Raw genomic sequence first — 13,807 nt, 5'->3', positions numbered from 1 at the left:
AACACCGGCAAAGAGGTAAGGCAACTGGAACTCTCTTTTTCTGCCAGCGAGAAGGTAACATGTACAACTACTCTGGAAAACAGGCGGTGTTTTAAAATGTTACTTAGACACGTGTGACCTAGCAGTTCCATTCTTAGGTTTTTACTCAGGAGGAATTAAAACCCATATCCACACAAAGACTTGTTACATAAATGTTCATGGCAGCATTATTCACGTTAGCCAAGAACTGGAAACCAACCACACATCCATCAGTAGGTGACTAGATAAGGAAAATGTAATATATCCACACCAGGGAACACTATCCTGATAAAAAAAAAAAAAGAATAAGTTTGTGTAACAACATGGATACATCTCAAGATGATTATGCTGAGTTAGAAACAAAAAAAACCAGACACATTCTGGGAAATGCAAATATAATCTCTCGTGACAAAAGGCAGATCAGTGGTTGCCTGGGATGGAGGGAGAGCTCCATTGCAGAGCGCCTGAAGGAATATGTGGGTGATGGAAATGTACTTTACTGTAGCTAGATCCTAGCTCTGTGTTTTACGGGCATATAAAATGAGCAGCACTCACTCACTTGTCACACTTCAAGTGAATACAGTTTCTTGTCCATCAATTTCATCTCAATTGAGTTCAGTAAATGTTTTTTGAAAAAAATGCCTGAGCACAAATTAAACACTGTGGCCCGGAACTATATTAGTATGAACAGAAAGGGCCTGTATAAATAAGGAAGGAAAAGCAATCACTTCTTGGCCTTTTGGCTGAGATCAAGGGTAGTGTCTGTTCTTATCAGGTTAATATCTCATACATCCTCTATCCAAGGATAAGATATTAAGGGGATTTATGGAGCAGGGAGCTCCATCCACTCCACACATCGACCTGGTTTACAGAAAAAAAAAAGAAGAAGGAAGGAAAATCAGCTCCCCTGCCCCAGCAAATAAACCAATAAATATATAGGTCATAAAGGCCTGAAGTTTGATTGTGAGCCAAAAGAGAGAGAGAGAGAGAGAGAGAAGCAGTCAGCTATGTAGTTGTTATTATGAGAGAGGAAGAATCATGAATTCCTGAAGGACTTCTCTATGTGTGAGTTTTGGCCTGCCTGAGGCTGAGCTGCCAGGACCTGACTTATCAGGGGTTCCCTGGACAGGAGAGGGAGGGGCACCCAGACATGCTGGAAGGAAGGCTCCAGAATGAAGGCCGAGTTTGTGTTGGCAACGAAGGGCCTCTGTTCTTCTTTGTGTCTAGAGAACCCAGGGAAGTTTTATTTGCCGTTTCATGAATGAATGAAGTGCCTATAAATTTAGCAGTCCTCGGAGTTCCAAAACTCTAGAGTCACTGACAGTTTGTTTTTTTTAAAAAAAAAAAACAAAAATACTTTCAGCTGTGGTGAAATTTTTGCCATTTTGAAAACAAATTAGCTACTGTGAATGGCCTTGTCAAAAATGTAGTAATCATTTATAGATTATAGTCCTGCTGTCATCTCTCTGTTCATGGGATCATACTGAAAATATGGTCTGGTCTTCGTATGGCCCCCAGCAGGAGCCTGGCCTCACGCTCCCAGCATGCATGAAGCCCCACTGACAATCCCACAGACCCCTACTCCCCTCCCACACACCGCATGTGGTACAGGGTTCTGGGCAGCTGTGGGAGAGGGCAGGAGTTTTGTTCATAGTTCCTTAGCCTACGTTTTGCTCAAAACTTACTTTTTGGGCACCTGGGTGGCTCAGTCGGTGAAGCATCTGCCTTCGGCTCAGGTCATGACCCCAGGGTCCTGGGATGGAGCCCTGCATTGGGCTCCCTGCTCAGCGGGGAGTCTGCTTCTCCTCTACCCTTCCCCCCCCAGCTCATGATCTTACTCTCTCTCAAATAAATAAAACCTTAAAATAAAAAGAAACTTACTTTTCTTTTACATGGTAATTAGGCTGGGTGGCCCCATTACTCAATTTCAAGTACATTAGGGTGTAAGTGACATTTTGTGAGCCGGCGTAGGTACGTTGTCATCTCAAATGTTCCAAATTCAAATCCAGGAAAACAGTATGGAGGTTCCTCAGAAAGTTAAATATAGAGCTACCCTATAATCCACCGATTGCACCACTAGGTGTTTACCCAAAGGATACAAAAATACAGATTCTAAGGGGTACACGCACTCCGCTGTTTATAGCAGCGTTATCAACAAAAGCCAAACTATGGAAAGAGCCCAAATGTCCATCGACCGATGAATGGATAAAGAAGACGTGGTCTCTATAGATACACAATGGAATATAACTCAGCCATCAAAAAGAATGAACGTGCAACAATATGGTTGGAGCTAGAGGGTGTTAGGCTAAGCAAAATAAGTCAGAGAAGGACAAATATCATATGATTTCACTCATATGTGGAATTTAAGAAAGAAAACAGATGAACATACGGCAAGGGAAAAAAAAAGAGAGAGGGAAGTAAACCATGAGAGACTCTTAACGATAGAGAACAAACAGGGTTGATGGAGGGAGGTGGGTGGGTGGGGGATGGGCTAGATGGGGGATGGACATTAAGGAGGACACTTGTTATGATGAGCACCGGGTGTTGTATGTAAGTGATGAATCACTAAATTCTACTCCCGAAACCAGTATTACACTATGTGGTAACTAACTAGAATTGAAATAAAAATCTGGAAGAAAAAATAAGTTCTAATCCAGTGACACAGAAATAGACCTTTTGGAATATGACTTATTGGTTCGCTGGGGTCTGGCTTAGACATAATATTGCGGCAGATGTTCCCATAGCTAAAGGCTTGAGCTGACTCAGTGAAGGAATCTAGTCAGGGGATAAGCCCACTCTCTAAATATTCTTAAATAAAGGATAACACTTATAAGGGTCCAGATGTTAGGGGCCAGTTTTGAGCCTTGGGAGTTGCAGTGTTTCTTCTGAGATAAGAGAAGTTCTCCCTGTGTGTCTGTCCACACATCTGGTGTAATAGCCAGTATGCATTCGGTGAGTCATTACTGAGCACCTGCCCTGTGCTCCGGGGCATAGAGCAGGGAATCAAATAGGTGAAGCTCCCCCTTCACAGGACTTCTGGTCTACACCTAATTCTTCAGGGTAGGTGTAGTCTTCATCACCTGTTCTCAAGCAGGGTCTCCCCAGGAACACACAGTCCGCGTGAGCGCACCTTCCTACCCACTCTGGCCGCCGTGTGTGCTCCATTTGCAAAATCCATTTGCTCCTCCACATGAACGTTCCCTTATTCTGTCTCACGACCCATCCTCCCTTGGTGCTTGCAGCTGCAGCAGTTTTTTGGCAACATGTTGGAAGAGCACCAGAGGCTCACAGTCCACGCCAAATTACAGACAATAAAGAAGAAAAATCTGGAAAACAAAACACGCAATGCGAGGATGGCGGCATGGCTACGGAGGAACACGTAACCAGCACTCCTCCCGGCTGCTAGAGTGGATTTCACTCACATTTTTGTCTCCCAGGCCCTCGTGAGTCTGCAAAACCACATGTGTTGTTATTTGTATGTCAGTCACATTTGCTTCTCAGGGTCCTTCCTGTTCTTCCTGGGCTGTCCTGTTTGGCCCCGAGGCTAGTGATTCCCCAGGATGTTGCCAACCCAGGGGAAGATTTCACTTTCCTGTTGGGCCGTGAAGCCACAGAATTTACTCGGGGTGCCTTGTAAAAACAAATTTACCTTAGAAAGCCTTGCTTATTCTGTTGTGAAAGCCAGCGGAATATTGGATCATGGGCCAACTGAGCACATTCTTCTCTGAGGGAAAACACAGACTTGCAATACTCTGGATTTTATGTAGTTCAATATTTAAAAGCGTCATGAGCAAATTAACACAACAGTGTAAAGAAAGAGAAACCAGAAAAATAATACTCACTAGGACCTAGAGAAGCCAAGGAAACAACATTTTAAAAAGAAGGAACAGATCATTCTAGGAGCCATGTGAAGTGCCTGAAGGGCCAGACATGGGTCTTCTGTCCATTTCTCTCTTCCCACAGGGCCTATCACATTGTGCCACACATTACAGGCCACTGAAGTTTAGGGTGTCACAAAAAGAGCCAGGATCGCAGGATCCGTGACGTGCCCTTCAGATTGTGGAGGCCAGAAGGACAGGAAGGAACCTTCCTGAAGCCGGAGACTGCATCCCCACCTGTGGGCCGGACACTCACTCAGCCCAAGTTTATGAGCAAAAATAAGGATGTCAACAGACAGTAGCCATAAGGGACTGATCTGCAGCACAAAGGGAAGTGGTCAAATAAAGAGAAAGAGAACGAAAAGGCTAACCACGGCAGACTCTTTACAGCTCTGCACTCAGGGGACTAAGTCGGAAATGTGGTTTCATTTGGCCAAATTGAACCTGCTTATAAGTGGGGACAACTTGAAACGCATTCATCAGCTACAATGTCGGGAATTGGCTTAGTTCTGTTACCCCGGATTAAATCGGGATGGCTAAGGCAAATCATCCCACTCTAGATTTTGTGTGTGTTTGACTTAATTCTGTGTTTTCATCTTGATTTTGTTTTTGTAGAAAGGGGCTAAAACTACAGATCTCCGATCTACCTCAGAGGAATGTAAAGGTTAAGGAAGGCTTTAAATACGTCATATGAGCTCAAGGCCATGTGATCTAGGGTTTTCTCCCCCTCTCTCTTGTGTAAGTCGATGCAGCCACAAATTAATATGCAAAAAACCAGACTTGGCTTTTGTATTCGCTTCACAAGAAGATGCTCCCTGAGCGAGCAGGAGGCCATGGGACGTGGCCCCAAAACCAACCAAAGCGCTGCCTCCTCAGACTTTGACCATGGGTCATAGGTCAGAGAGCTTTTTCTTTAAATTTAGAAATGTACAACTTAAGCAATAAAATATTACCATGTGTTCAAATTCTTCCGTGTGAGGTATTTTCCGGTGTCTTCTAGAACATTCGTTCTCTATTTCCTATCATTCCTTCGATCACAGTCTCAGCTTACGATAACCATGCCACACGTCTTCTCTCTTGCTTTTCTCTTCCTCCTCTTCCTCTCCCTCCTTGTCTCCCTTGGGCTCCCTTCTTCCTTTCCAGTAACCTCTGCCTGCCTCCTGCCTGGCTGTCCGCGTCCCCCTTCCTCAGTCTTGCCACCCTGCTGTGCCCTCGGAGGCTCTGACCCTGGTCCCCCGGTGTGGGTGACGCCAACACTGCGTGATTCCACCAGAGGAGCACCTAGGCGTGGCTCTCCAGGCCATCTGTTGAAAATCAAAATCCGGTTACATCTTAGCTTCTGTGGTCATTAAACAGCACTGAAAATGTTTATCAAATGCCCAAATATTTGGTTAAGAGTCCTTCCTCTAAGTAGGAAAAAGAACTTCGAATAATGTACATTTTTTTTCTTACACGGAGGAAGCCAGTGATCCCAGATAGGCATTACATTTTATTATATCATACTTATACTTAGGATAAAATGGAGTAATTATTGCTTGATTACTGTGATCGCCATAAGTCAGGGAGCGAAACTGAGGCAGATTTGTGTAAATGGTGTAAAAACTTCATTAACTGATGAACCAGCCTATCTGTTAGCACCCCAACCATAAAACAATTTCTCTGACCCATCCGGTGTACCCAGTCTGACTTATGCTGTTCACCCTAGAAAAAAGTTAACAAGATGGACAACGTGGTCATGCGTTTTTCAGTAATTAGAAATGAAAAGTTTTCCCTCACAGTCTTCTGCCTTTTTCCTGTTCAAACCCACTCAGTGACTTGTCATCACTGAGTCTAAGTGAGAGAACAAATGCTTTGGTCTTGAAGACATGAGATTGTATGTAATTTAGAGTTCTGGGGTCAAGCTGCCCAGCAATTTATTCTGAGGAATGAGGGAAGAAGGAAAAAGAGATGAGATTGAAGAGGGAAGTCTTCTTGGTTACTTTTCCTCTTTGCTCCAACAGATGTTATTTTGTTTCCATCCAAACTCTAGCAGGATTAATATGTCCAAAGCAAAGCCTTAGGTGGGACTTGGAGTAAATAGAACTGCCTCCCCCACACAGAGAATCAGGAATCAGCATTCGAGACCGGCCAGCTCTTCTCTGGAATCCGGCAACATTCAGCGAAGATATTCTCTACAACACACATATCTAGGAATTGGTTGGGCTTTTCCTCTTCTCCTCCTTTCATAAGCAGGTTGGTCCTTAAGGTGAGAGCAAGGCAAGCCTCTCCACCATGGGGAGCCAAGGGGGAGCTGTGGAGGCCTGAAATGGGTGGAAGAGCTTGGGTGAGCAAAGGGGGAGTCTACACCATGGGAAGCAGCTTGGTGCAAGATGGCAGAGCCCAAGGAAGTGAGTAGGATAACCCCACAGTGCAGGGAGGGGCTTATGACATGGAGAGTCAGAGCCCAAACAAGGTAAGAATGGGGAGTTCAAGTCCTAGTGGGGTGAAGAGTACTCCCCCAGGCCAGGGCAGTGACCCAGCATGAGGTATCAGAGCCTGAGGATGGTGAGGAGGGCATCACATGGGGTGGGCGAGAGCAGCAATAGGAGCTTGGTTACCACAGGCGAATGAATCAAATACAAAAATACGCGAATGATAATAGGACCCAGGTTTCTCACCGCTGGAGAAGAGCATAGCAAAAATTCAAAAAGAGAGATCTGGAATGAACCTTTGGTCATTGGATTGGAAACGGAGGTACCAATGTGAACAGTCCTCATAGTATGATAGAGTCATACACAGAGATGTAAATATGTGTAGACGCATCATACTTTCTATGTGAAGAGATACGGATATATAGATACAGATATGGATATAGATATACATGTCGACATCGACCCTACCTTCTCAACTAAGGGGGCCTGTGCGCAGGAACATCCTACTAACAGTGAGCACAGCCCAGATGTTGGCTTCTCCATGGTCTGCTGTATGAACCAGGGCTCCTCAGAGAAATGGCTGATCTCAGGGCTTTGACGGGAAAGGGACAATTGGAGATGGAACATCTTTTTGTACCGAAAGACAAGGACATGCTCAAGGAATGATGGGGACATGTCAAATCCTGATCCTTGCCAAATCGACATCACATGAATCTAATCATGAGGAAATAGCAGACAAACCCGAACTAAGGGACAGGCCACAAACTAGTCTTCAAAAGCCTCAAGGTCATGGAAGTAAAGAAAAGATCGAGGACCATCTTAGACTGAAGGAAGTTAAAGACACAGGACAACAAAGTGTAACACGTAATTCAGAACTGGATCCTTTTGCTATAAAGAACATTATTGGGACAACTGGAAACATTGGAATGAAGTCTGAGGGTTAGATACTAGAAATGTATCAATGTTAATTTTCCCACTTTGACAGGTGGGTTAAAGTGGGAAAATTAATACACATCAAGAGGTGAACTTACTTCTTAAGGATTCAGGAAAAAAAAATATTTTTCTTGTCATTTCAGCTTTTCTACAAATGTGTGATTAAATAAGCTAAATTTAAAAATAATTACAAGGATTATTTTTAAATCAAAACTGCAATATATTTTTCTTTCAAACCATTTTTTTCATTCAAACTTGGTAACAGCCAAGTCTTAAAGTTTATCTGTTAAACATTTCAATAAGCACAAACAGAAAACATAAGTTGTCCCAAAAGACTTAATGTCTTGTTTCAGCCAATATTTTCCATCTTAAACCAGAGGGACTGGGGCGCCTGGGTGATTCAGTAGGTTACGCGTCTGCCTTCCGCTCGCTCAGGTCATGATCCCAGGGTCCTGGGATGGAGCCCCGCATCGGGCTCCCTGCTCAGCGGGGAGCCTGCTTCTCCCTCTCCCTCTGCTGTTCCCCCTGCCTGTGCTTTCTCTCTCACTCTCTCTAATAAATGGGTAAAATCTTAAAAAAAAAAAAAAAAAATAGAAGTGCCTTCGAAGTTCTCTGGTTCTCTGACTACGACTCGAGCTGGTCATTTTCTTCCTGTAGGCTTCCAGCGCTCTCAGAAGTAGCCAGCCACCCCACATCCTTCCAGTGACAGTGGTCAAACACAGCAGAGCTTGGGTCCCTGAAGGCACCTTCATTCAGTAGGTACCTCATTGTAATTAACCTGATTAATGGTGCTGTCAGCGCCGTGTCCAAGGCCACGGGCAGGATCAGAATCCCACCTTGAGCGTCTATTTCCTGCGAGTCTGCTGCCAACAGTCAGGTTCATTCTGGAAAACAGAAACCGGCTCTGCTTTTTTTTGGACTGAAAGAACATATTATTTTTTAAAATTGGCATATAAGGAGCTGAACAGGTACAGAGAAACAGTAAGATAAGACCAAGAAAAAACAAACAAACAAACGGCAACGCGTAGCTAGCACTCCTGGGGCAGGGACAACGAAGGGAGGAGGCGAGGTTATGTAGAACCTGGAGGCAGGTGGTGCTGCCTCTGAAGCTCAGAGAAAGGGCCTGCAGAGCGGGGACCCAGACCTGGAGGAGGGGGCCCCAGCCAGCAGGTGCTGGTATTCTCAGGGGACACACCAGGCTGGGTCTAGGACACCAGGGGGAATATCCCGAGAACTGGAATCCAACAGCCACCATCCCGAGGAAGAGTCATTGCTGGGGTGATGCTGGGAGAGCAGGAAGCAGAGAGGAGGAGGCAAGCCCCTGGTCCCCACTGCAGCCTTCCCGCGACCCTCGGCGCCCCCTGCTGGCAGAGCTGGCAAAGACTGCAGAGTCCGGTCCTAACCTCACACAGCGAGAAACAAGGTGAATCGGCAAACAACAGACGGTGGCTTAGGAACCCACTCGGGTGGAATTGTTCAGATTTTAACACATGGGGGAAGGAAGGCTTAAGGCCACAGCACTAGCAGAGGCAGGAGCCAGAACTTAAAACCCACTCTGTTTACTGCCAACCCTCATTTACTTTGGGATTTTCTTTTACCTTTTAATTTAGGACACGGTTAAGATATTATTATAAGTCGACAAGCCTCATTTGAAAGCTTTGAATCCACACACACCTACTGTGGACCAGAACTATAATAGGGTGTCAGGTAAGCAGCTCTTGGAAAAACAGGCAATGCTTCATGCAGACATGGCCATTTAAAACAAAACAAAACAAAACAAAACAAAAAATACTTCCTAAGAATGATTTGAGTAAGAAAGTTAAATTTGGACTTGTATTGAAAAGAAGCTTAAGGTAAGTGCATTTAAATAGGTTGTTGAGTCTACTTCGCAAACACTACTAACATAGACTTTTAGGGAATGGTCAAAATTCTAAAATTACTAGCTTCATGATATCAAATCATTATTTGCTTTGGCTTACAATTGCATTTAAAAATTACAGATTATAGAGGCGCCGGGCTGGCTCAGTCAGAAGAGCGTGCAACTCTTGATCCTGGGGTTGTGAGTTCGAGCCCCATGTTGGGCGTAGAGATTACTTAAATAAATAAAATTTTAAAGAAATTATAGATTATACAGGAAGTATAGCCTAAGGATACTTTATTGATAGAAATAAACTTTACTGATATAAATATAACTCACGAATATGCTCATATTATTCATGAAAGCTAGCTTTAGCTAAAATGCTCTGTTCCTGTGGTTTTCATAAACCATGTGCAGCCATAGAAAGGATTTAAGTGAATCCAAAGTTTAAAATATCAGAAATTTAATTTAAAATGAATTCTAAATGCAGATGTTAAATTTGTGCAAAATATTAGTGCTTAATTTGCTGATGCTATTTGAGTGTCCTTATTGATTTTTTCCTTCTAAAGCAATTAATGATTTTTTTCTTTGTGTATATTTTTTCTTTCTTCTTTCTTTCTTTTTCTTTCTTTCTTTCTTTCTTTCTTTCTTTCTTTCTTTCTTCTTTCTCTCTTTTTCTTCCTTCCTTCCTTCCTTCCTTTCTTTCTTTCTTTTTCTTTCTTTCTTTCTTTCAGTAGGCTCCGCACCCAGTGCAGACCCCAAGGCAGGGCTCAAACTCATGACCCTGAGATCAAGACCTGAGCTGAGATCAAGAATTGTATATATATTTTTTTAGGATTTTATTTGTTTTTTTGAGAGAGAGCACATGCAGGAGTGATGGGGGGAGGGAGAAGCAGACTCCCCGCTGAGCAAGGAGCCCAATTCAGGACTCAATCCCAGAACCCTTGGGACCATGACCTGAGCTGAAGGCAGACGCTTAACCAACTGAGCCACCCAGGCACTCCTATTTTAACCATTCCTAATTGGAAAGTCTCCTCCTCTGAGCATTCCTTTTTCTCACTAGTAACTTGAAAGTATGGCCCTGCATTAGTGATTTTCTCTAGGGCTTCTTGAAAGTATTTTATGGATTCTATAGCTGTTGATGAAATATAGCCAATTCTTGATTATGTCAGCCACCAACAGGGGTAGGGATGGGGGTGTCGGTGGGGGGTGGGAGGACTCAGGCAAAGGAAGGCTCAGCATGGCTCTTGTCCCCAAACTCCCTTTCATTAAGATAGCTTCAGTTTTGTTGGTTTCACACGTTGGGGTTGATTGAGAGAAAAATCTCAAAACGATGTTTGAGAACTGATGGGCTACATGATCTCCAAAGCCCTTTCCAGGTGAGACATCACGCTGACATCTCGCTTGTTCATTCCTCAAGGATCTTCTACACCCATGGTCTTGCTCTGCAGACTCCGTAGGTCCCACACATGCCCTTCTCAGATACCCCTCACTTACCTATGAAATGATTCACCTATAGCTGCAGAAGAGGTCAAACAAATTATATTTAATGGACATGAAAATTCTGGAGCCAGTGTCCACTTTGACTGATCCTTGGTCACTAAGAAATATGCCCTCCACAATGGCATTCTTGGAGTGGTAAAGATGTTTTCATTCTGGATTAAGGTTTTGCGCCATCTGCTGGACATATTTATTTTGCACCTACTATAGGAACTGCGTTTATTCTGAGACCTTTTAAAATATGTATTACTATTTTTAAAAATTGTAAAATATATGTTTATCCTAGGAAATGGTCCAGTGTAGGGAATAATAAAGGGTAAGACAAAACACCAGAGATACCTACTGTTCTTAATGACATTTCCTTGTACACAAACACACACAAGAATCTGTTGTCTTTTGGTTTGGGCTTGTGTTTTGTTTTTGTTTTTTTAACACAAATTTGAGATCAACGCTATCCTGGTTTAGGCTGTGGAAGTAGTAAAAGGAGAGGACACACTGCGTGTCTAAGACTCATGGGGAGGGACTATTGGGTGATTCACTTTTCCTATGCAAGGCAGGAATCTTATGTTCCAATTTAACCAGGCAAGGTGGAATAGAGGTAGGGTTAGGGGAGTGGATGAGATCCTGGAAAAGTGCTTAATATTGCTCAGAATCACAGGAAACAGATCCCCAAATTATTATTTCCAGTGGTAAATGTGGCATCACGCTTTTCTGTTGGTATATCTTGAGCCCCAATGTGCTAGTTGCTGAGACACGTATCATAGAACAGAGAGGCCTTATAGATCCAGGAGGAGACAGACGTGTGTATAGAACTAACTAGAAATATAAGCTTGGAAACACAGAAGCAGGGGTGCTTATCCTAATCGACTAACGGGACTGTGAGAAAAACGTAAGTGGGTCCTGGAGGTGGGGGCCTTCCTGGCATTTAGGAATGGCTAATGGGAGTCAGATTGATGGAAGGAAAGGGGACTTAGATCACATCGTAGAAGGCCTGAAATACATACTGAGGATCACAAAGCATCACCAAGGTGTTAAAAGAGGAAAGTGACACAATGGGACCCATGTTAGGAGGATGTGACTATGGCCATGCTATGTGGAGATGTAAAGGACCAAAGGCAGAAAAACCAAGTTTGAGTCTGAAGCTGGCCTGGTAGATATGGGGGGTATTAAACAGAGATGAAGATCCATTATTCTGTGCACCTAGAAAACAGAGCACAATCCGAAAACCACAATCCATAAATAATTACTGCTAAATAAAGCAAATTTGGACCCAGTTGTGAAAGACATCAGAGAGCAAACATATGGTTCTGTGGATCTTTCACAATACACAGTCTTCCACATTGCCTAGAGCACCCTGAGGGAAACTGGAAACCCTTGGGATTGCAAGCCTCAGATGGGCTTCCTGAGCATCCCTGTGGCCTGAGAGACATCATGCAGGACAGAGAAAATGGAACAGAATGGGTACATGAACAGACAAGCTACTTTGCTACTGGAATGGTAGGGAAGTACAAACAGGCTGGATGGCAGTCAGCCCTGCGCACGCCAACCGTGATCAGGACAGGACCAGGGGCATTCCCAACTTAATTGTAAGCCAGGAGCACATACAGAGCCTTATGCCCAGAGCAGGGGGTTGGTGGGAAAATTTCCAAGTCAACACACCTCTCCCTATTCTGCTCCCCCCTCGCCCCCCCCACCCCGGGTTCATCTCCTCAGTCCCTCAGTCCCTCTTCCTATTATCCTTCATCAAATAGCTGTCTCAGAAAGAATGGCAGCCACACAAAGACTCCAGATAATCAGAAAAGATCAGCATGGAACCTCCACAGAAGCATTGGAGGAAAAATAACAAATAACTGATAAAGAACACATGGGAGAAGAAATATACCATAAGCAGAAGAAAATATGAAAAAACTTCGGCATGGATTAAAAAATTTAGCAAACATTTCTTCTTTGAGACAAGAGATCAAATTACACGTAGGACTCGAAAGAAATATGATAAAAGGAGAGAAGAAGGTAAGAAATAGATCGAGCTGGCAGAAGCAGATCTAACAAGATTTATATCCACAAATGCTTATATTAGACCAAAAAAAAAGGAATGAAAACTAATGAGCTAAGCATACATCTTAAGACAATAGAAGAATAACACAAAACATACCCGAAATAGAACGCATGAAATAGAAACAAAAATATAAGAATGAAATGAATGAATGAACGAAAAGAAAGAAGAAAGGAAGGGACAAACGAATTTAGAAAGAAAAGGAAGGAGGGAAGGAAGGAAGGAAGAAGAAAAAAAGGAAAGAGAGAAAGAAAGAAAAAAGAAAGCTTTTCCTTGACGAGATGAGAAATGTCTAAGAGAGAAAGCACACATAACATTAGACTAAAAAGGGAGACAACCACAGATATTTCTGACATAAAAGAAAACATAATGATGTTTTGAACAAATTTATGTCAATAACTTTGAAAACTTGGAAGAAATGGTTAAGCTCCTAGAAAAATGTGATTTACCAAAATTGTCTCTAGGAAAAAAGAAATACCCTCTAGATTCTAATGTGAAATGTGCTTTCTTAACAATCACAGTGTATCTTTCTTCCTGCCAACAAATACATTTCCATTGTATCATTTTAATGGCTACCTTGTATTACATAATTTTGTTTGATAACAAAGTTGTTAAATTTTTAAAAAAGATTTTATTTATTTTAGAAAGAGCGAGCAGGGGCAGAGGCAGAGGGAGGGGGAGGTGGAGGGAATCTCAAGCAGACTCCACGATGAGTGCAGAGCCCGATGGAGGGCTCGGCACAGGGCTTGATCTCACGACACTGAGATCACGACCTGAGCAGAACAAAACCAAGAGTCGGTTGCTTAACCGACTAAGCCACCCAGGCGCCCCTGAAGTTGTTAAATTTTTACTCTCTCAACCTAGCCACTCTATAATCCAGCGATTAATACAAGATGCTAAATTTTGCAAAGAGCTTGATCTTTCCTTAAAGAAAATTCCCCAGAGTAATTGCTGGGTCAAAGATGCCTATTTTAAGGCTTTTTTTAATGCCCCACATGTCTAATTTTTTTAAGGCATGACGGGAAGGCATTTCTAGAAGAGAAAAGAACAGAAACAATTTGAGGTACAGCAAATACAAACTATGTCTGGAGAATAGGAAGTAGTCCATGAAGTAATAATACATGTACTATGACATTAGTTAATGAAATTAGCACAG

General features: G+C 43.1%; 1 protein-coding gene and 1 pseudogene across 1 annotated transcript in view; both read left to right on the top strand.

The window, feature by feature from the left end:
* The window catches only part of LVRN (laeverin), a 62,679-nt gene extending 59,094 nt beyond the window's left edge, over positions 1–3,585 (top strand). Inside the window, exon 20 of the mRNA XM_032425458.1 lies at positions 3,261–3,585. Coding sequence (XP_032281349.1) covers positions 3,261–3,401 — 141 coding nt within the window. The 3' untranslated portion in view covers positions 3,402–3,585. The remainder of the gene's footprint in view (positions 1–3,260) is intronic.
* On the top strand, positions 742–893 carry LOC116645351 (annotated as a pseudogene).
* Positions 3,586–13,807: the final 10,222 nt, after the last annotated feature.

This window comes from Phoca vitulina, unplaced genomic scaffold, assembly GCF_004348235.1.
Source record: "Phoca vitulina isolate PV1807 unplaced genomic scaffold, GSC_HSeal_1.0 scaffold32, whole genome shotgun sequence".
Lineage (NCBI taxonomy): Eukaryota > Metazoa > Chordata > Mammalia > Carnivora > Phocidae > Phoca > Phoca vitulina.
The sequence above is the reverse complement of the archived record's forward strand: the minus strand, read 5'-3'. Positions and strand labels throughout refer to the sequence as shown.